The sequence below is a fragment of the Paramormyrops kingsleyae genome, chromosome 17, assembly GCF_048594095.1.
Source record: "Paramormyrops kingsleyae isolate MSU_618 chromosome 17, PKINGS_0.4, whole genome shotgun sequence".
NCBI classification, from domain to species: Eukaryota; Metazoa; Chordata; class Actinopteri; order Osteoglossiformes; family Mormyridae; genus Paramormyrops; species Paramormyrops kingsleyae.
This window is the reverse complement of record NC_132813.1, coordinates 8664471-8686771: the sequence shown is the minus strand read 5'-3', so window position 1 is coordinate 8686771 and position 22301 is coordinate 8664471. Positions and strand designations below refer to the sequence as shown.

Here is a 22301-nt window from a genome sequence, read left to right as displayed (position 1 = left end):
TTCCAGCTATTAACATCTTAAAACCATATTCAATTAAAAATCAGTTACATATAATCCTGATGGTACTAGACTGAAATGCTGATGAGAAATCAGCATGAAAAATAATCGATTGGCCATCAAAGAGGGCTTGGAAAAGACAAGATTGTTTGGTTCTTTGATCTGCCTTATTTCTAGAAATTATATATTACATCCACCCACCATCCATCCATTCATCCATCCATTTTTCATACCTACTTATTCCATGCAGGCTTGCCAGAGTCCGTAGTCTGTTCTGGAAGCTATGGGTGCAAGGCAGGGAATAACCCAGGATGAGGCGCCAATCCTCATAGTCATAGGTTCTATATGTGCATGATGTATATTGCAATGAGACTATATTACTATGTGCATATATGGTCTGCATGATGAACACAATTATTCTGTTGTCATTGCTAATGTTTTATATTAGCATTCCCACAATCTTCCACCCCGGCCTTTGTGAGCATGTCTGGACACAAAAAAACGGTCAAAGTCCCACCATTGTATGGCTACCGAATGGTGCCGTGTAAGTACTGGTGTGACTGACGGGGCTGAACAGATAGGGCTTAGTGTCAGGATGGTGTGGAGAGCTGCAGTCCAAGTCTACGACTGTCTGTGCTCTCTGGAGAAGTTTACATTCCAGTGTATTAGTTAAGATGTGGGCAGCTGGTCCTGCCCCATTACCCAATGTCTCTCTGCCTGTATGTGTATACGTGCAGCTATCCACATTAGCAGTTACACCGGTACTCTGATACGTTCTAGATCATACCGGCACACGTGTTCAGGTACTCTGCTTCATACACAAATGCTATATATCTCTGTCTATGAAACAGTGTTTCACAGCCACATAATAATAAATCAGAGAGAGGTCTTCTGCATTTATTCAGATATTATTAAGCTTAATTAAGAAGGTTTACACTAAAAAAATGTATTTTCACTGCCTCAGAACTGCAGCTACAGCCAGTGCTGCCGTGCATGGTGGGTGTGTATTCAGCTGCATTCTGCTTTGGACATTGAACATTTGCATGGTGGAGCCAGAGCTGAAGGATCATTTGGTTTCCTGCTGCAGTGACAGAAACAACAGAGTCAGAGGATAAGATCCATCAACTGTATCCAGATCTCTATGTGCCCAAGAAAGGGACACATTCCCTTCCAGGGTATCTCATTTTAATTACGTAACATTATAATTTTTATTGTTATACTTAATCCGCACTAATACTGATATAATGAAAGAAAACAAATAAACACTGCATATACACAACAGGTGCAGTCTGTAGACACTGAAGTTGTTATATAGTATCATGGGCTAAATATTAAATAGAAGATGAAAAATATTGTTTCAAAAATATCCTTTTGGAAATAATCCCAAATCTGTTTTGCATGATAAAGGTTTACAAAGACCAACCTCTAGTGAATTGCCTCAAAGGACAATAGATTAAGTAGAGGCTGTGATTGTATGAGTTCCAGACTTACACTGTCTTTCAGGATGCAGATGCAAAATAGCTGCAAAATAAACTGCAAAATAGCTACACTGTCACTGTGACCCTATGCTGGATAAGCGGTTATAGAAGATGGATAGAAAACACAATTGAAAACTGCAAGTTATTCACAACTGTCTGTGGTCTCATAATAGGAGACTATTAGATATTTAGGCATCATAAAACATAGTACATACCAATAGCTCAGTAGAGTTCAGTTGTTCTCTCAGTGTCTCTCCCCTCGTGAATTTATCATTCTATTGCAATTTTACTGCACTTATATTCTCCCACCTATTTATCACCATCTTAAAATGTTTGACATTTTTTTTTATACAGAAATTGTTGTAAGTGATATGCTATTGATCCCTATGGAAAAATTCTCTTTATGCCTCCCCCAACTTGCTCTCTGTAGGTGACGGCAAGCTGGCTGAGATGAGTAGCCACCCGTTGTGGCGCCCAGGGAGCTGGGGGTTACGGGCCTTACTGACCTGCAGGAAGGCTGAGAATGGGCTCGAACCAGCAACCTTCTGATCACGGGCACAGAGGGTTAGCCCACTGAGTCACATGTGTATGCGGGACACTGTATGGCTGCGTACAGTGCAGTCTGTAATGACGAACAACCTCCCCCAGGATAATGAAAGACGTTCTGATTCTGATTCACTCCAGGTCCAAGTGGATTTAGGCTCATCACCATTTCTAAATTGTCCATTATGTGCATTCTGTCCCATAATGGACTGATATTCAGAGTGAAAGACTGCCTTTTCCAACATATAGCCCCCAGGCAGGGCCAGACTGCACATCTGGCATACCTGGCAATTTTTATGTGGGCCGACGGGGCTGTGGGCTGGCAAAATTTGTCATGGGACCCCCTCAGGAAAAACTCATTGTGGGTATGTATGTATGGGGGGCATGTATGGACAGCAGTCGAAGGCTCATTTTTAATCCCAGTCTAGCCCTGCCTCCAGGCCCTCCCACAACCCGGTCAACAACGTGGTTGGGAGACGAAATAATGTAGCTAACTCTGCTTTACATATTCATAACGACGTTTTGCTTTCTTTTCCTTTATAACACACATAAATGCATACTCAGAAATGTTTGTAAAGTTTTAATCAGCTACCCAAACACATGCGCTTTATTTGTATAACACAAGCATAAGGTTTAGGTCACTTTCCGTATTATAGCATACCCACTGTTATTCCGAGCCCTATGCAGTGAAAATAGTATAATAGTATATTTGTTAATTACTAGTCACTGTCATTGGTAACAAAAAATACTTAACTACAATGAAGCTCCGCCGCATATTTCTTTTATCTTAACTTTACAGGAAGCGAGCAAAACAATATATATACCACCTGTATATATGTGTGCGTGTGTGTGTGTGTGTGTGTGTGTGTGTGTGTGTGTATATATGTGTATGTGTATAGATGATTCGCCATTGACCAGTAAAAACAAATTGCAGTAGAAGGGATTTTCGCACCTAATCCGCTGTTCTTTCTCTAAAGTTCCATGACTCATTAAGACTTTTGGCTTCTCTATTATTATAGTTAATCCTGGCTGATTAATTTGTTTTGGTAAATGGTTTAGTTTCAGAGTAAGCGTTCGTGGCACGGAGTCCCCAAAGGGGCGTGACGTGCAGAGCGGCCGGAGACGCTCGTCGGCGGGGAGAGAGGCGATAGAGGGCGAGGGGAGGGAGGAGGAACTGGGGTGGAAAAAAAATTACACTAAAATGGCTTCCTTTTCTCTGGAGGAAGGAGTACAAACAGAGAACAGCCCGGAGAAGTTGTCTCCGGAGTCCGGGAAGCTGAAAGAAGAGAAGGCGGAGGTTGACGATGTTTCGGAGCAGCTGCTGCAAACTTTCCAGAGTTCGGCGCTCGGCTTCTCCACGGAGCAAGTGGCGTGTGTCTGCGAGGCGCTGCTGCAGGCGGGCAATGTGGAGCGCCTGGGTCGGTTCCTCTCCACCATCCCATCGTCGGCCGACCTGCTACGTGGCAACGAGACCCTGCTGAAGGCCCAGGCGCTGGTCGCCTTCCACCGGGAGGAATTCAAAGAGCTGTACGCCATACTGGAAAGCCGCGACTTCCACCCGAGCAACCATGGGTTCCTGCAGGACCTGTACTTGCGGGCGCGCTACAAAGAGGCGGAGAGGTCCCGGGGTCGCAGCCTGGGAGCCGTGGACAAGTACAGGCTGCGGAAGAAGTTCCCGCTGCCCAAGACGATATGGGACGGAGAGGAGACGGTGTACTGTTTCAAGGAGAAGTCCCGCAACGCCCTGAAGGAGTGCTACACCGGCAACAGGTACCCGACTCCGGACGAGAAGCGGCACTTGGCCAAGATCACCGGGCTCTCGCTCACCCAGGTCAGCAACTGGTTCAAGAACCGCCGGCAGAGAGACAGGACCCCGTCCGGCACCAACAGCAAAAGGTACGACGGCATCCGGCACGACCGATTTTTTTTGTTTTTATGAATATTTTGCAAACTAAAAAGTTCCGTTTTTTCCACCTACGAGCAGAAATTTAGGTCGTGCCCGTAATCATCCATCCGTGTTTGTGTCCGCTGTAAATTATGCAGAGATTAGTGACCATGCAATGTTAAGTGTTTAGCTCCATCACTAGGCGGTTGACTATAAAAGATCAAACGCACCAGAAAAATAAAAAGGTTCCGCTCAATGACTGTAAAATATAAATGCTTCAACTCCAAATGATTGACCTGCAGGGAGCCGCATGAAGTTTCCCAGTAATTATTAAGGATGGATAAATATGATCAGGTCCCGTCTGCATCGGGGGGTTTAATTGCACTGAATGTGTCAATTCTTATAGGTCTATATCGTTTAAAAAGAAAAAACATCCGTTTGCGGCGATGCGGATGTTTGTCTAAACTTTGCCTTAATGGCCGGCGGATTGAATGAGCTGGTAGTGAAAGTGATAAGGCGAGGTGAGGTGGCTGTCCCGGGCTGAGAGGCGTGCTGCTTTGTTGTGAAATGTGAGCCCGATGGCGCCCTGCTCGGCTCAGGTTTCCCGAAACCGTGTCCCAGCGGACCGGGCCGACAGGGGAGGCGTGAGGAGGATACTGCTGTTAGTTAATATCAGGGATGGGGGGAGAGATCCTGGCTGTCATGCGCCAGTTTTCCTGGTGCTCCAGAAATAAGTTTACGGAAGGCATATAAAGTTGCATTGTCATCACCAAGAAATTATTTACATCATTTGTTTAATCTGAGAATATTATAACATTTCCCACTGGTTGCATGCGAATGTATAAAATTTGAAAATATTTTCTATTAATAATTTGTATTTTACTCCCTAGTATATCGTTTATACATGATTGTTTACACTTCACACTTTCCCTTTTTTTTCCCTTTCAGTGAGTCTGATGGCAATCACAGCACAGAGGATGAGTCTAGTAGGTGTGGTCTTGACGACATTGCCGTAACATCCATGTCTCAGGAAGACCCTGGCTGCCAGACCGCATCAGTCATATCAATCTCTAGTGCCCCCTGCAGCACAGGAGGCCAGTTACTTCTCAATGGCACAGGGAGCTTCATCACTGCCCCACATCCACTGCTCCTCAATGGAAGTTCCCTGCTCTCGGGAACCGGAGGCGGGGTCATCATTAATGGGCTGACACTGGGAGACGGCCACACCATCACCCTGAGCTCGGTTGCTACCAACTCCTCTCTTCTTCTTAACGGGGCTCAGGTTATCTCCAAACCGTCTGCCTGTGTGGATTTGGGCCTGGAGGAGGCGACAGTTAACCCGCTGCAAGCGCAGGCCAGTCTGCCTACCATCGTACTCAACAGTAGCAACAGTTCCAGCACAACCATCTCCCTCCCACTGCCTCCCGATGGCAAGGCGGCTGAAGCCGGTGCCGCTCCTTCCACCGTAGACTTCATCAGCTCCCTTCCCATTCAGGAAGGCCTGAAAGTAGAAGACACTCAAGCCTTATCCCCAAATTCCTTGTCCCCCTCCTCTTCCTCCTCCTCTTCCAGCCTGTCCTCCCCTAGCTCTCTCCCTCCCCTGGTTTTTGCCCAGAAATGTAAACTCCCTGAAGTTCAATCCATCCAAAGCACTGTGTCCCAACCAGGCCTAATCCACTCCAGTCAGGTGGTCCCTCTCTCCACCCAGCAGGCAGAAATCGTGGTGCTTGCTACCACTGGCTCCCAGCTGACCTCCAGTGGTCAGGTCTGTCAGGTGGTGTCGTCCACGTCGGCCTCTTCGTCCCCACAGGTGCTCTCCCTGCCCCAGGTGGTCCCGTCGATCCAGGGCATCCCCGTGTCACAGCTGGTGCAGCACGCCGGCCCCCAGGTCTCCCCCTGTCCGCAGCTGGTCCCAGTATCTCCCCTCTCCTCCCAGCTCCCCCAAGCTTCTATTCCCAGTTTCCCAGCTCAGACATTTCACATCAGCTCCAGTCTCGCGCAGCCCCAGCAGCCGGGCGGTTCCCCTGCACTCGGTGACGGTGGCGTCACCATCCCACTGACGGCCACTCAGCCGGGTCTGACCCTCCAGCTGGGTGACCAGGTGGCCTCCACGTCCGCACTCCCCCACGCACAGGCCCTCCAGATGCCTGGCGCCCAAGTGATCCCCATATCCTCACCCACGCAAGTCGTCCCCATCTCCCAACCAGGGCTGACCGCTACATCCCAGCTCCTTTCGTTGCCCCAGCTCCTCCCCGTGACGTCCATGGCCGCAGTTACCCCAGGACCCCTTTCCTTCTCACAGGTGGTCCCTACTGCCCCCTCCCTCTCGCTCTCCTCCCCGGGAGGCACCATTCAGATCCTCGCCTCCAGCACTGGCGCAGGTGCGGGCATCACCCAGGGAACCTTTAGAGTTGGCCAGCAGCTGCAGAGCCTGTCAGCCCCAGCCAGTGGTGCTGCTGGGGTCCAGCTGCTGAGTTCTGGAGTATTTCAGCTCCCCAAAACTCCTCCAGGTTAGTCACCCACAGATCACTTACCGTCGATTTAATTGTTACATTGATCTTCCACTATTAACACCACTAGCATTTCTGGGAGTCCTGACTCATTCTGCATGTGAGTGACAGCTAGAACTAAATATCGAGCTAAATAAATGGGCAAATATTAAAATCAAAGTATTTATGCCGGTTCATTTCTCTGCATGATGCTTGTGCTTATGCGAAATATGTTTTTCTTTCAACCCCCCACCCCCCACAGCTGGGAACCTCCTCCTAACTGGTGGTATGACTGGAAACCCCATCCTGACCGGCTTGAGCATCCAGCAGGGGAAACTGATCCTGACGTTACCTGCTGGCGTTCAGCTCGCCAACCTGCCTGCCAAAGCTGCCCCAGAGTGCCTCACGCCCACCAACGGGGGCATCACACTTGCGCCCATCATCTCCCTCGCTCCCACCACCCCCTCATCCACCAGCTGCTTCGAGTCTCCGGACGGCCCGCTAAGTTTAGTTGGCTCCTCTGCGCTCTACTCCGGCCCAGACCAGGGTTCCTCGGCTGCCTTGGCCCCGGAGGTCACTGCGCACAGCCCGGCCAGCGGCGTCACCCCCCCGCAGCCCCCCGGCATGCCCACCACCTCCGAGCTGCCTCCGTCCACCTGGAGCCCCGTGTCCCTCTCTGCGTCCACAGGCCTGACTCTGTTTGACGTCCGGGGGAAGGGGGACCTACCCGAGGATTCGGCTCTGCTCGCCCTTCCCGGGGGCGAGGGCCTTCTTCTCCACACCCCATCTCCTGAGCAGGAGGCGGGAGGTACGTCACAACTGGATGACCCAGAGGACATGGACCAGGACCCCAAAATCCTAACACAGCTCCAGTCCGTACCCGTGGACGAGGATCTAGGTTTGTAATGAGCGTGTCGTAACCAGGGTCTTCTCCATTGGATCTGTACACTTCCAGACCTGAAACATTCCCAGGTTCACCGTCACCGTGTTAAAGGGATCTTCTGCTGGCCACGTGATCTGCCATCTTGGATGGCAAACTTCTGCACCCGCAGTGTCCAGATAATGGTCAGAACGGAGCCCTTTCATGTGGGGCTTGAGATGGAGGATGACCATTGGCTGGAGAGCGTGTGCTGCCCCCTAGCTGTGGAGCTATCGCCATTGGACAGGGCCTCAGGAACTCAGTTTCCCAGCTAAGCGCAAACATCCGTGGGGAAAATCCGGCCCTCCGTCAGCATGCTTTAGTGATGACATCACACAGTGCCTCTTGGTGGTCGCCGAGCCAGCGTGATGATCTCTGCCCCGGAAAGGTCTTGTAAAGAAAAGCACTGTCAGCATTGCCACGGTAACCAAGACATTAACATGTAAAAGTATTTTACATAATAATAAAAAAAACACAGATTATTGTATTAATGCTGATAGTCCATGTATAGGTTTGCAAACGTATACAAATGTATTCTATTTGGATCTTATTTTATTATGCAAAGAAAGTTATAAAACATATATTAAGCATATTGACTGCTAATTAAGTTGATTAAATATTCAGTGTTAGACACATAATTTGCATGAATGAATTGTGTGCGTTACATAATGAAATAAGATCCAGTAGGATGACAGAGAGAGATGTATCAATGCCTTTTAGGGCTGTCCGCACAAGATAGGTGGGAGTTGGTGTTTAATGTCTTGTATGCAGTGGTGTCGACAGTATAAGCACACAAGCACGAAGTAGACTGACTTATCTTACGATCTTCCTCTATGCCCAAGTGCTTTTAACTCTTAAGTTCCCCAGCCTCAAGGAGCACCACACTACAAACTAAAGGCCACTCTAAGCTGGTTTTCCAAATGTTTAATCGGCCATTGGACACATTTGCTGACATACTGACTTAATTTCTCAAGTCTTTCTGTTAACACTAATATTTAACAGTTGTGAGAGCATCCCCACATAACTCGGTTTAGACGTCATTATTGCCACTTCATTTAGTCCTTCGCACACTGACTAGAAATGTTGACTGACTCTTTAAGCTGCCATATTGGTCTCTAACAAGGTGAACATGGGCAGTGTGTTTTTAATGCTTTACATGTCTGTCATGATTTGGTTATGAGTTTAAATTTCAGTTCAAGAAGTCTTAGACTGCATCACGGTGCTGGTTGTACTTAAAATGTGATAACGTCACCGGAAATTTACATTAGAGGCTGTGCTATCTCCTGCTGGGTTTGCATGTTGGTACATTTGGGATCTTAATTCTGTAAATTTTATTGACATGGTCAAAAAAGGTCAGGCAAACAAGAACACTTTAACTGATAAACTATTTTTTTGTTACACTATGCAATCAAACACTTCAGATTTAGTTTTTTTTAATCATCTTTATTTATGTGTGTGTGTGTGTATGTATATATAAAAATAAATATAGCATTACTTTCCAATTACTTTATTTGTAAAATTTAAACCGAAGTAGCATGCATCATTTTGTCTTGACTGTTCTGCTTGTGGGTTGTTGCAGTTTTTTTTTTTTTAATGTTTAGTCTTTTATTTTTTAGTTGGGAGTGATTAGCATTTTGTTTCTGTAAAGGTATGTTTTCAGACTTCAACATTCATATGTGATATCTGCTTTGGAAACCTGAAATAACCCTTATGAAATTCCTTAAAAGATGACTCCATTCTGTTGGGGCTGCCACCCGAAATGTTGATGCTGAGGTACAATTTTACATTAATTTTGTGAAAATGATTATATGTTCTCCGCCCCTGGCAGTCTGGGTTTCTGCAGGATATTTTTTCCCCTGTAATGGTACCTCTAATCACTGTAATCCAGGCTATTGTAGTAATAATAATCACTGAGGATCTCATGATTTAATAATGTTATAATTGTTTTATTGATGAGCAGAAACACTCTACAGATAGTGCCTCAGAGTGGAGTTAGCATTGATTGTTGTTACAGGTGGTCTTTCTGCCAAATTTTACACAGGCAGGGCACCGAGATTCCAGTTCATGAAGGCTCGTCTGGAAGACCGTAGAGTGATTGTGTAGCAGTTCACAGGTTGTGGAGGACACTTTCTTTCTGTTGAAGTTACACTTAAATCATGTTCTTGGAGCTAAAATGTATGTTTTATATACTTATAAAAGGCTTCGGTTGAACGTTACCGTTTGCGTTTATAGGGATTATTTTTCCTGGCTGTTCGGCAGAGATTTGTGTTGAGACTAAGGGACAGTTGCACTGACCCTCCTGAACAAGAAGCTGGTGTGTGATTAATTCTGTGTCATCTCTGCTGCTGTCATTGTTCTCTTGTGCAGATTATATTCTGGCTAGATTTCTGCTTGCCTTAACATCTTGCATTCTCAGAGGTACACTTGATCTGACATTCTCTCTTGTAGTTGTCCATACGTTAAAAAAATCCGTTTTGTCTTTTTAAATTTATTTTTTAACCATTTTATGGGTCAGTAGCTCTGTGAGGGACGTCTTTTCTGAGTTGCTTTGAGAAAGTAACTTTCCATGAACTCTTGCACTTGACTGAACCTTTCCCTCCCAATCAGTATGAAATTTTGATTGAATGCATGGAAGTTTCCGCTGTTTTTGTAGTGTGTGGTTTTTATTTTTTTTGTGGTTTTAAACATTTCAAATGAATCACTTGTAAATTACTGGCCTGGACATGGAAAATGAGTTCTCTGCATTTCAGAGAATCAGTTACCTGGCCTTCAGGTTGAAGGGGATTCATCCTTATTGTCTGTCTGTGCACCATCTCTGCACCATGATGATGTCACATAATACTCTAGTAGTGGGGTGTAAAGGCTGTGGTGCAGTTTGAATCATGCCGTTGATTATAAATGATCTGGATTGAGTTGGACAGAGAAAGTGAGTTTTTAAAGTCCTAATGAATGATCTACTTCAACCAGTACTTGGTTTCAGTTGTGATATCGCTGTCAGATTTTAATTTGGGACAAAAATTTGGAGGGAGTTGCACAGAAGGATGAACCTAAGAGATCTATTTTTGCTACACTGTCGACTGACATAAATCAGCTCGGAGAGCATTTGTCTGGCTGTTGGTCGCTCTTGTAGCTCTGCCAGTGTGACTGTGCCTGCAGCTGAGCTCTTCCACTGCATCTGAGCTCTTCCACTGCATCTGAGCTCTTCCACTGCATCCTCGGAATTGGCCTCCGCTTTGGAAGTACGACAATCCCTCAGGATGATCTCTGACTAAAAGTAGGCGCTCGATAGAAAGTACACCTATTCTGTTAAACTAACTTTAAGCATTTATTTTGTATGCACGCATATATAAATATATATTCTAAATAGGACTTAAAGTTTTTTAGGAATTCTTTACCAAAGGTTTGTATTCTGTGAATTGTGTATTTTATTATTATTATTTTTTTTAAACTTGTATTGGTGTTCTGGTGTGTTTTTGTGTGGGGGGTTGTCTGCTATGTCCTGTACAAACATTGTGTTTAAGCTGTGCACACTATTTGTAGATCAAGGGAATACATGTGACTGTCTGTCTGTCTCTCCGTGTGCGTTGGGGGGGACATTCTCCCAATGGTGAAAGCTGTTACAGTTAAATGTACCTTCCTGTCATGTTTTTACACGCGATGTCATTGGTGCGCTTGTGCTCCCCGATCCTCTGGTTTCATTGGTGTTTCTTTGGATTACCTCTGCTCCCACTTCCCCACCACACATCCGCAAACACAGCCGTTGTAACCAAAGCTTTAGTAAAGGGATGTATTTAAACAGAATTGGTTTCAAGGTGGAGAACACCTCTTTTTTTAATACATTTTTGTACTTAAAGGTATTATTTTTATAAACCATTTAATTGATATTGTAATAAACATTTAAAATGAAATCGTCTTGTTGATTTTTGTCTTGTGAGTCCTGTAGATGTAGCGTGTGCACTTTTCCATAAGCGAACAAGCATTTAAACCCCCTCCAATTTGATTTGGAAATGAGGTTGAATTCTGATTTAAATGTTCAGTGCTTTGTTTACATAAGGCTCTGAACACCTTTCTGCAGATGGGCAGGAGTGAAACTGAGAAGCGCTGATTTTACTGGCGCATGTCTCTACGCCTGTTTGAGCAGATGAGGTTACTGTAACTATGCCTCGTGTGCGTGCGTGTGTGTGTGCGTGCGTGTCCAAGGGGGGGGGGGGGAGTGTGTCAGCCTTTTGCGCGTTGCTGCACATGTGTTGCTTTAACCCCCATGTTCTCATATTACCTGTGAAGTGTGACACATGGGAGGGACCAGCAGAAGATCCACAGCCCTGGAGAATATTTCCTTTGCATCTGAACTCTCAGGAACACAGGCGTGCTCATCAAGACAGCCATCCGGACTGGGTGCATCCGATCCAACGGAACCACGGAACCCGTCTCCTGCGTGAGGTTGGTTCTATTCTCGCTTTGACACTCTACCTCCTTTTTTTTTTGTCGTTTTTTTGTGATTTTCCCCAAAGATCAATTCCTGAATTCCAGCTTATCGCTCATGCATGTTGCAATTCGTTATTGCGTAAAAAATGAAAGAACGGCAGTAGTGACACTTCATGGGAAATTTGTTTTTGTTATTGCTGTTTTTTTTCATTCTCTAAATCTGAGAGGTGTAGGTATTTTGTGCCAATCTGACTTTGTAACAGGCAATACTTGTGAAAAGCTCTCTCTTAAAGCTGACTGTGTCTGTCCAACTGGCGGGATAATCCTGGCTTGAAGCTTTTTTTTCCTGTTTTTGTTTTTTGCATTTGGAATATTCCCCAAAGTGTGCGGATCCCAGTTACCCAAAAGCGCCGCTTCTCCTCCTCTGGGCTGCATACCTGCGGTTCCCTCTTCTCTCTGCTCGGAAGAACCTGCATCAAACGATCGGACGCCAAACTCTCGCAGACCCATCAAAGGCCGACCCCCCCCACCCCACCGCCCCGTCGCCATGACTTGCAGCTTCTCGGCCGAGCAGGTGGCCTGCGTCTGCGAGGTGCTCCTGCAGAGCGGCAGCATGGAGCGCCTGGCGGCCTTCCTGCGCTCGCTCCCGGCCTGGTCGAGCCTGCAGGGCCAGGAGAGCGTGCTGAAGGCCCGTGCGGCTGTGGCCTTCCACCAGGGCCGCTTCACTGAGCTCTACAGCCTCCTGGAGAGCTTTCACTTCTCCTCCTGCAGTCACCCACTTCTGCAGCAGCTTTGGCTGCGGGCGCATTACCTAGAGGCTGAACGACAGCGGGGGCGCCCCCTGGGGGCCGTGGGCAAGTATCGCGTGCGGCGCAAGTTTCCCTTGCCCCGGACCATTTGGGACGGAGAGGAGACGAGTTACTGCTTTAAGGTAGGTTTCTAAAGTATGGCTGAATTGTATTGCATTGGTGTGTAGTCTCATACAACGGACCAGAAGAGTGCTGTTCCTTTTAATGTGCGGTGTACAGTTTTAACCTCACAGATCGATAAAACCGATAAAATTGTCTGATCGGTGAACAATTTTTAAATGTAGGCTAAACTTTTAATGTGTGCTGTGCAATAAAGTGTAGATATAACGAATAAAATTGTCTGTCCGATAAACAGACAAGTCGAAAATTTAAATATGAATCTGTAGTAATTTAAATTATTGACCAGGAAATGTAAATATTTAAACACCGAAGTATGAATGCTATTCAAAACAAAGGAATCGGTGGTATAAATATACCTGAAATTTGATATATTGCTGATATTCCTTATATCTATATGTGTGGGTCAGACAGAAGCTGCATGGTTCTCCTCTCCTTTGTGTGTCCGCACGCCGTCCCATAGGAGAAGTCCCGCAGCATGCTCAGGGAGTGGTATTGCCACAAACCGTATCCGTCGCCCCGCGAGAAGCGAGACCTAGCGGCTGCCACCGGCCTCACTGCCACACAGGTCAGCAACTGGTTCAAGAACCGGCGCCAGAGAGATCGGGCCGCCCAGTGCCGGTATAGGTGAGAGCTGGATCCCTTTCTGCATTATCATCGTCATTTTGTTTTTCTTTTTTCCTTAAAATCGGACACCGTTGACTCTGCAATGATTTCTTTCCTTACTTCAAAGTTTTCTTATCTTAGTCTTTGTTTTTTTGCCATCTTCCTACAAGGTCAGTCTGCCTCTTAAAAGTTGGCCAATACTGCCCCCTGCTGGTGAAATGTTTTCAGACACTTTTTAGATCTGTAAGGATTGAGTTCTCATGATAATAGACTGGATGGATGTACCATTGCTTGTGCAAGGTCCTCAGTGAAAAATCTTTTTTTTTTTCATTACAAATAAGCAGATGTGTAAAACTACAAGGATGTATAATCCTTGCAAAAGGGACCTAAGTGAAATTCACTGACTTGGCAAAAAAAATAATAATAAAAAGACACAATTGACTTGTACTAGGCCATATATGCCAGAACAAAAGTTACACAAAAACATTGGTGAATAATCTCAATTTCACCAAATTAAGCGAATGTACTTTCTCAGGGAGGAAGAGGGGTCAGATCGGACCCCAGGAGCAGGATATGCAAGTTCCGATGAAGACCTCCCCCATCCAGGGAGCCCAGTCACTTTGTACAGCTGCCCGCACCCCCCTTCCCATCAGCCCCCAGTGGGCGTCCTGGGTAGAGGGCAGTTATGAAGATGGGAACCTCAGCAGTCTGCCACCTGAGGAGATCCACTCATGATTGGATTGTGTGCTGTTTTAGCGTCTGTAGTTAATGCCTTTTTTATAGTGAATAAACGGCTTAATGTTTGGTACGAGTGTCATGCACTGAATATAAAGCAAACTCATCAGCTGCGTTCCTGCTCATTAATATTGCTGAGCATATGGTGCATAACCTGCAAAGTCAAAGCCATGCATCACTGAGAGCAGCTCATCATTACACTACATCCCAACGTTCTCTGTAACTGTCCTATTCAGGGTTGCAGGGGGTCTCCTACTCTGGGGGCTATGGGCACGAGGCAGGGAACCCAGCATGGGGTACCAACCCACCATAAGGGACACGGAACCCTGGCAGAGACCTGAACCCAGGTCCCAGAGGTATAAGGCTCACCACTGCACCACCATGCCGCCCCCTTATAATACAGCTATTCTCAATTTAACAACTTTCTCAATTATTTTGCATTAAAATGGTCAGATACTGGCCCACTGTCACCAAGCAGCCAGACTGAAGGTAGCTCCTTGTAGTGATATGGCTATGTTCAGGATGTCTAATAATAAAGATCTGCATTTGTTTAATGCAAAAGTTATGCAGAGGATCTGAAGCACATCTGGATGAGTTTGAAAAGATTTTTGCATTTCCTGATTGATAGCTGCAAATTTGAATTTTTTTTTTTTAATCCCGACGATGTTTTCTGTTTGCATGATGGTGACAAATCTGTATGGTGACTCCTGATAGCGATTCTTGCCATGCGAGGCTGCAAACTGCGTTTATCGTCTGGAAGGAGTTCATCAGCCTGTCATTGGCTGCGAAAGGGAATTTGGGGACATCTGGGTGGTCCCCAAACTCACATTTACTAGCAAGCTCGAGTTCCCCGTTTTGTCTTTTCGAGTGATGCTTACAGGGATCAGGATGAAGCGTCACTCTTGAGTGCCCCCACAGTCTGTCTGCGTTTCTGCTCCATTGGGTTTGGAGTTGTTGTAGTATTTTCTAAGGGCTTTGCTCATACCTCAAAGACCCAGTTCTCAGGAGCGCAACTAAAGAATCATAGTAAGAGGGTGGTATAAAAGGAAGAGACTGTATAAGGTTCGGGATTGTCCACTCATAACTACTAAATGGTTTAACCTATTTAGCAATGAGATGTGAGTGGATGAACGGTCCCTGCATGTTTTAATGCTGCCTGTTAGAACGGAAGCAGTATGGTTGCTATGCGGTGTAACATTGTGTTATCTACTATACTGATAAGCAATCTTTCATGCAAAGTCTGACTTTAATACATTTTTAAAGACAGTTATGGCTTCCGTCATTAACAGGTCAACCATTAATACCAAGCCTAACTTCGATCATACTCAATTATATTCCTTATGAAAAATGTCCCATATTGAGAAATGTGCTTCAAAACCACATTCAGAAACAAATTATAAATTCTAGACTGAATACTTTCTCTTCTAAAAATATATGTATAGGTTTCCTTTCTTGAAAGAACTGGACAAAAGGGACTCAGTTCAATAACTTCAAGTTTTGTTCTCTTTCTTAAACCTTTCGAAATAGTAAACAGAAGCCCGATAAGAACGGAATCTGTGGTGTTAGTATGTGTTCCGAGAGCAGAGAGGGAGGAACTCAAACTTCGAGCAGCGATCACACAATCCACCCAAGTCTTCCTCATGGCACAGAGCAGCTCCTAACCGAAAACCAGGTAGACAGAGATGAGCTGCTAGTCTGAGCAGTAATATATTGGCCAATGGGAACTGAGTGAGGGCGTGGCTTCAGCCTGTGGCCATTTTTGATTGGCTTATATGTATATTAAACCACCTCGTCAAGTTTGTGTGTCCAGGTGATGCGCTTTTCCTGTGCCCAGGCTCCAAGTTGTCCGAGCAGGTGTGAGCCAAGAGATGACAAAGCGCTGAGCGCATCTGGATGGCAGGGTGTACGAGCCAGAAGCAGGTGACGCCTAATTAGGATACAGCTGCCGGGACAAGTCAAGACAAGGTCCTCTCCCCCACCCCCAATGGGTCCCTCAGAGGCCCAGGTACTCTGCCAAGAACACCATCATGATCTTCGTCAGGTTCTCCACGGTGGGAGCGTGCATGTTCTCCTCGGTGTCCTGCAGCGTGTGCCAGAAGGAGGGAAAGGGCGTAGCGATGAGATGAAGCACAGGGACCCCTGAATGTGGAGGGGGGGGACACAGGAACAGAGAGGGGTGTCATGTGGGTTCAGAACCTATTTAGTAGTTACAGCCTAAATCAGTGTTTCTCAGTTCATGGGTTGTAAGTCTATTTTCAGTGGGTCGTGGAGGGCATGATTTAAAAAATAGATAAAGAAATTAAATCCCTAGTCTCCCAACCCGATGACAAGTTTTATCAGGAGTTTGGGTCATGGCTTACTGACCAAGGAACGATATGGGCCCTAAGGCTAAGACAGTTGCAAATATCTGCCCTAAATACTCAATCTCAATGCGATCGTGCAGAAACTGCATCACACACATTCCAAACGCTCCAGCATTCCTGCCTCTCTCAGCGAACGCATGACCGTTACAGCACCAGTGCATGGCCAGCTCGCTCACCCCTCTGCAAGAAAGGGATGTGGTCATCCTGCACGGGACCCAGGTACACATCCTTCCGAAAGTAGCTCTGCTCACTGGGGTGGGAAGACAGCAGGCCCAACTTGTGCAGTCGTTTCTCTGGAGTGGGGAGGAGAGGGAGATGTTAAGTGGTAGATGGGGGGGGGGGGGGGGAAGGAAAGCGTGTAATCGAGTGCAATAATAATGGAGTGTTTTCACAAATGTGCTGAGAGCTGTGAGCTCCAAGGGACTCAGTCAAATAACATTTCAGCACAACCAACGAAACTCGTGAAGAAGGTGACCAAACAAAAGCTCCTCTAAACAAAACTACAAAGCATCTAAGATGGAATGCTAGTCCCCCAACTTTTGTTTGCTTTCATATATAGACAAGTTTGGATACGTCTTGTCAATTTCAAGGACATAAATAATGGAAGAAGCATTGGGCCAGACGAATTTATACAGTACAGACGCTCCCCGGGTTACGATGGTCTGTTACGATATTACGATTTTCCGAAGGGTATTCCAATTCCATTCTGTTGCTCCACTTTCAGTGGAGTTACATGAGATATTTAACGCTTTATTATAAAATAGGCGTCGTGTTAATGATTTTGCCCAACTGTAGGCTAATGTAAGTGTTCTAAGCATGTTTAAGCTAGGCTAGGCTAGGCTATGATGTCTGTTACGTTAGACGTGCTGTATTAAAATGCATTTTCGCCTTACAGTATTTTGTGAATGTCTCACCTGCTGCAATGAGACGGTCAAACCAGCGGGCGGTGTTGTCAAAGTGATTGACGAACAATGGATCAGGGGCGCCGATCAAGTCCAGCAGAACAAATAAATCCTTGGGGGATGAATAACTGTATGAGTTACAGCTAGAGAGAGAGCGGACCGCGCACTTAATAGCACGGGTGAAGACGTACGCGGCCGTGCTGGCACTGACCACGGCCTGGAGCAGTGTGGTGTGAGGGGCTCCTGCTGGGTGGGGGGCGTGCGACATACGTTCGGCCAGGTGACGGGAACCGTACAAGGAGTCTGTGGCCGTCCACTCTTGGAAAGCCTCCTCGCCGTCGAAGAAAACCAGCTGCAGAGTCAACGGGACCTTCTGGAGTGATGGATGCACAAAAGCAGAAGGGAATGAACAGGAGCAGCCACCTGCTTTCACTCTTGAAAATAAAGCCAGACATGAAGTGAAATGAGTGTTCTTATTCAACCCCAACATCCATCCACCCATCCATCCCACCACCCACCCATCCAGAAACTGTGGGAGGAAACTGGAATATCTGGAGCAGGCCCACCTGCTAAAACATAACACGCCAACTCAGAACACAGAGAAGAGGTGGGATTCAGAGAGGCAATGGCACCAACATTATCCACTGAGCCACCGTGCCGCTCCAAGTACCCCTATATGATTACACCAGGAAAATGTACTTCATTACAAATATCGCCGGAATGCCCAGGTCATAAGCTCGGCTGTACCCCAGATGGGATAAAGGTCTACGTACGCCAACCACAGACTAAAGCTACCTTTGACACCCCAGACCTCCTAACTGGCATGGCTTAGGAAACCAGGAGCAAAGTCACGGCACCAGTGAATCACCCAGTGAAACTAACACTGGCGAAGAATTTAATAATAATACTAAGTAATCATCACTGTTTTTTTCTTAAATCTCAAAGTATTATCAACTGGGGGGGGGAAGCAGAGATGTCAGGAAGAAATATGTCTTGCTTCCTAGCTGTTGGCATTAAAGTGTTGGTGGGGGTACAGTCTCCCCCCCGACAGGAATACCTGCTTTCTTTTCTATTTATTGTTCCAAAAGGCAGCATGATGGTAATTCAGCCGAGCGGAGCCGCCGTGTGGCTATAAATCAGCGCTTGAAGCAGCTGTCACAGTCCCACTGCAGCTGCTGTCAGCAGTTTTTCTGTGCGAGGAGGGGGGGTGGGGCGAGGGGACCCGGGCAAAAACACGTTCTCTCTGCACCTACAGTAACCCTCTCCGCAGTGCCTGCAGTGTCTCACCCTCTTCCAAGCGTCTCCCATTACGGTCATTATTGCCTCACTGAATGATACAGAAATAAATGCGACATTCTTGTTTAGAATCTGGGATAAATGCTCATGGGCAACTATCTATGCACTATATAAAGAATATATTTAAAAAATTAATTACACTAAGTGTTGTTCTTCCCCTGACACCCTCGGCGAAACTCCTCCCTCCTTAAGGTAAACGAGAGCTTGTGGAGGTTGCATTGAAACATTTATCCCACCCGATTTCCAACAGAAATGCCAAAAATGTTGCTTAATGTGAAATTGGCAGTTTTCAGTTAAACCGCTCTAGAGAAAGACGTGATTAAAAGTTTGATCATTAGAGGAAGGCTACTTGCTTAAATTTGTTCTATTAGAATGATTAAAAGCCTAAGACACTGATTTGCATTTTTATTTATTTAGCAGAGGTTTTTATTTAAAGCAATGTACATTTTTGAGAGGAAGCAGGTTTATACAGTCCCCGGAGCCACTGCAGATTAAGGGCCTTGCTCAACCATGGGATTTGAACCAGCAACCTTCTGATCAGAGGCACTGCATCCAAACCCACTTACCCACACACCACCCTTTATACCAATACAAAATTTCCATTGAATGGCTTTTGACACAAGTAGTTTCTACAGTTCTAAAACAAAAAGGCTTTGATAATATGGTAAATAACTGCGGCGAATTGTTGCTCGTCGCTGTACCTGCTGGGTGAGGCTTTTCAGCTGGCTGTCCAGGGCAGTGACCAGCTCTAGGATCATGGCGCAGGGCACAGCCGAGTCACTGGCTCCCACAAACGGCTTCTGGGTCTCTCCCGGCGGCGGCTGGATGGCCTTGGAGTCGTAGTGGCAGGCCAGCAGCAGCCGACGGGGCGCAATGGGGTCCAGAACCGCCAGCACGTTGGAAAAGATGACGGAGCCGTGCGGCGTGGGGGAGCTGAAGGAGTCCGTCTCCACCAACCAGCCCGCAGACAGAGACCTCAGCTGGGAGATGATGTGCTGAAAGTGGGGAGCCAAGGAGTAGAGAGAGGGTAGGATGACGATAAACAAGATGGAGAAATAAAGCACACCAGGAACAAGCAAAGGCAGCAGTAGAATTACTAAATATAGTATTTCCAGTAAAACACTGCAGTTTTAATGTGCACCTTGGCCCCAGAGGGACAAGGTTTCGTTTCACTGTATACTGTGTATATGGCTGAAATGACAAATAAACCTTCTTAACTTGGCTTGAGTTTGTATCCTTGTGTAGAATGCTGTGCTGTTTCTTTAAAAACACATTAGGAAATGTGTAGAATTGTGTATCAGGCTGGATGGATGCAAGGGCCAATCTGGACACCAGCCCAGGGCCCTAAATTTTAGGGGGTCCCAATTTATTTTTCTGGTTCTTACAGCAGCAATTTATGTTGCAGGTAGGGCCCCAATAATGGGTTTATCTGAGCCCCCCCCCCGAAAAGAAACGCAAACTGACTGAAGCGTAATTGAACAGGCACTTTTTCGAGGCACCCAGGGACCCACCTGGCGCACCAGCTTGCTGCCCGCGGTGCCCGGCAGCCTCTCTCTGAGGATCGGCCGGAGGTGGGTCTCCCATAAGCGGCCCAGGCTGGCATGGGAGACGAGCCGCTTCACCTGGGCCACAGACAGCTTCGAAGGCCTGTGAGACAACTGCGGAGGAGGGAGGGTGAAAAAATGCAGACCGGAGTGTGACAGGGGAAGGACAAACACGACAGAATGCAGATATATTGCAAGGCTTGGCATAAAATGTGAATCTGAGAAGTAATGACAGGAACCAAAGCCGCCAACTTTGGTCAGCTGGCTGGCGTGAGATTTTCACTTCTAGACACACACGTATTTACATGTATGTAACAGTTTTATTACCTTGCAAATAGTCTGTAGGTACGTGTGTAAACTACCCCAACGACTTTTACGTTGCTAATTTTTGGTTTATAATGGAATAATACAGATTTCCCGCAAGGTTTCTTGCGAGAGCGTTTGAGTCAGAAGGCGTGCGTGTCACGCCAGATGCATGACAGATGTTAACCCCGAGAAAAGGTGGCCACATAAATTTATCTTGCTTTAGGTGACAAGCAAGTCATCCAGCAGGACAAAATGGTAGTTAACAGGACACTGTCTTGTCCAGATGCCAAAGTCCGAATCGTGTTCAGCATTCGCCTTCCCATCAATGGAAACCGTCCATATGGCAGTATGAGCACTATGTAAATAGCTACCACTTATTAAACTTGCCAGAGAGAATCACGCGGTGCACATTTACGTGCATGCGTGTCCATTTCCAACGCAGCTTAATTAAGGAAATATTTACTTTAAAGCTACACATATCCATCCGATATATGAGTCAAAATAATCAGCAAGTGATTTTGAACGACACTTTGGCAACAACTACACAAATCGGACAGTTTAACAGATGCGATTACGTTGCAGCACATACCTTGTCTTTGGTAAGGTCCACGGCGTGGGTCCGCGTGCTGCTGCTGCTGCTTAGGTCGCCGGACATATATAAGCCGAGCATGATGGCCACGGCCAGCAACCCGCACAGACAGCAGAGCAGCACCTTCGCCCGCGGCATCCGGATCCGCTCGCAGCGGCCGAGCGCCACGCCGTTCCCGGCCGCTGCGCTCTTGTACCTCCGGATGCCTTTTGACATATTAATGCGGCTGGGCGAGAACCTTCCCAGCTACGTGTTCCCTGGGTGCTTTACTGGAAAGCACGCGTACTGCACCCACAGATCCGTGGACACTGTTGATAAAAAAAAAGAAGTTATCAGTCTGGTTTCTGCGTATGCATGGTACACGTCAGTGAAAGCAGCGCACACTCTGTATTTACAATATTTGCACTTTTAAAGTAGCTGCCCACGTGGTTCCTACAATTTCTTTCTATATTTTTTTTCATATTATAGTAGCATGCTGTACTCCGTGATGATGTGTGTCGTGGGGAGGCAGATTACATCAACCGATCTCCGATGCATGTAATTCAATTCAAACCTGTCTCTTTGACTTCTTTCTGGTTATGAGGTAATCGATCGCCGAGTGAGAGTTTGGCCAAAAAGGCGAGAAAATCTTCCCATCATCAAACCACGTCGGCGCCGCAGATGGCCGGAAGGTTTCAGTAACGGGGCAAAAGTGACTGGCCAGCACTGAGTTTATTCGGGACTCCCTGCTATTTTAAAGAGAGTAGTTAAAAAATACTGCTCTGTAAAATCAAGGTAACACGGCGCATGTCGTTCCGCCGCGATTTTACTATATGCTATAAAAAGCAACAACTTTTGTCTACTGGGTAGATATCCTGACATATAAAGAACATCTTTAAATTAAGGCAAAATCACTACGAAAACACCTAATGTTAATATGAAAAAAATGACATGATAAATTACTACAGTCACTTCACCGTGTTCAACCCCCAGACAGTATCCGTATCCCTTTCTGGCGTATCTGACCGTAGAGTTTTGAACATGACATTGTAAAGACCATTCAGGAAAAAAGAGTGAATGATAAATTAAATTACAAAAAACTACGATCCAAACAGCATTAAATGACACCCGTAAACACTTCTCAATTAATCCAACTCCCACTTCCGTCTTGTTACACAGATGACGAGTCAGCCCTCTCTTAAAGGGACAGGCAAATTTTTTTCCGCTGTTTCATATCGCCTGTAATAATAATCATTTATTAGTGTTAAGGATAGTGTTTGACTTGGACAAGGGGTTTGAATATGATCCTATGTGACATT

At 46.2% G+C, this 22301-nt stretch overlaps 3 protein-coding genes across 4 annotated transcripts; 2 read left to right on the top strand and 1 right to left on the bottom strand.

Annotated features, from left to right (window-relative positions):
• The first annotated feature begins 3139 nt into the window (after nt 1–3139).
• On the top strand, nt 3140–11219 carry six5 (SIX homeobox 5). The gene is made up of 3 exons (XM_023813699.2): nt 3140–3914; nt 4852–6413; nt 6655–11219. The coding sequence occupies exons 1-3, from the start codon at nt 3220–3222 to the stop codon at nt 7296–7298; spliced, it is 2901 nt and encodes a 966-aa protein (XP_023669467.1). The 5' UTR covers nt 3140–3219; the 3' UTR covers nt 7299–11219.
• A 997-nt stretch (nt 11220–12216) lies between these two features.
• Nucleotides 12217–14076, top strand: six9 (SIX homeobox 9). Its single transcript, XM_023813703.2, has 3 exons — nt 12217–12667; nt 13126–13289; nt 13804–14076. The coding sequence occupies exons 1-3, from the start codon at nt 12284–12286 to the stop codon at nt 13955–13957; spliced, it is 702 nt and encodes a 233-aa protein (XP_023669471.1). The 5' UTR covers nt 12217–12283; the 3' UTR covers nt 13958–14076.
• A 1154-nt stretch (nt 14077–15230) lies between these two features.
• Nucleotides 15231–22215, bottom strand: qpctla (glutaminyl-peptide cyclotransferase-like a). Of its 2 annotated transcripts, none has more exons than XM_023813701.2 (9): nt 21960–22215; nt 21557–21731; nt 21004–21311; nt 20076–20222; nt 19266–19559; nt 17480–17641; nt 17281–17380; nt 16543–16659; nt 15231–16142 (listed from the first exon to the last, which is right to left on the bottom strand). In XM_023813701.2, exons 3-9 carry the CDS (start codon nt 21217–21219, stop codon nt 15997–15999), a joined length of 1182 nt encoding a protein of 393 aa, XP_023669469.1. In that variant the 5' UTR covers nt 21220–21311; nt 21557–21731; nt 21960–22215; the 3' UTR covers nt 15231–15996. The 2 variants fall into 2 exon arrangements, with proteins under 2 accessions (XP_023669469.1, XP_023669470.1); XM_023813702.2 differs by having other exon boundaries at nt 21557–21728.
• Nucleotides 22216–22301: the final 86 nt, after the last annotated feature.

Excerpts from the sequence above, each read along its gene's own strand:
- six5 (XM_023813699.2), top strand. The coding sequence starts at position 3,220 with ATGGCTTCCTTTTCTCTGGAGGAAGGAGTACAAACAGAGAACAGCCCG. Across the intron at positions 3,915-4,851 it reads TCCGGCACCAACAGCAAAAG|TGAGTCTGATGGCAATCACA; the intron begins GTACGACGGCAT and ends TTTCCCTTTCAG. Across the intron at positions 6,414-6,654 it reads GCTCCCCAAAACTCCTCCAG|CTGGGAACCTCCTCCTAACT; the intron begins GTTAGTCACCCA and ends CACCCCCCACAG.
- six9 (XM_023813703.2), top strand. The coding sequence starts at position 12,284 with ATGACTTGCAGCTTCTCGGCCGAGCAGGTGGCCTGCGTCTGCGAGGTG. Across the intron at positions 12,668-13,125 it reads AGACGAGTTACTGCTTTAAG|GAGAAGTCCCGCAGCATGCT; the intron begins GTAGGTTTCTAA and ends GCCGTCCCATAG. Across the intron at positions 13,290-13,803 it reads GCCGCCCAGTGCCGGTATAG|GGAGGAAGAGGGGTCAGATC; the intron begins GTGAGAGCTGGA and ends GTACTTTCTCAG.
- qpctla (XM_023813701.2), bottom strand. The coding sequence starts at position 21,219 with ATGTCAAAAGGCATCCGGAGGTACAAGAGCGCAGCGGCCGGGAACGGC. Across the intron at positions 20,223-21,003 it reads TGGACCTTACCAAAGACAAG|TTGTCTCACAGGCCTTCGAA; the intron begins GTATGTGCTGCA and ends CCTCCTCCGCAG. Across the intron at positions 17,642-19,265 it reads TGAAAAGCCTCACCCAGCAG|AAGGTCCCGTTGACTCTGCA; the intron begins GTACAGCGACGA and ends CCATCACTCCAG.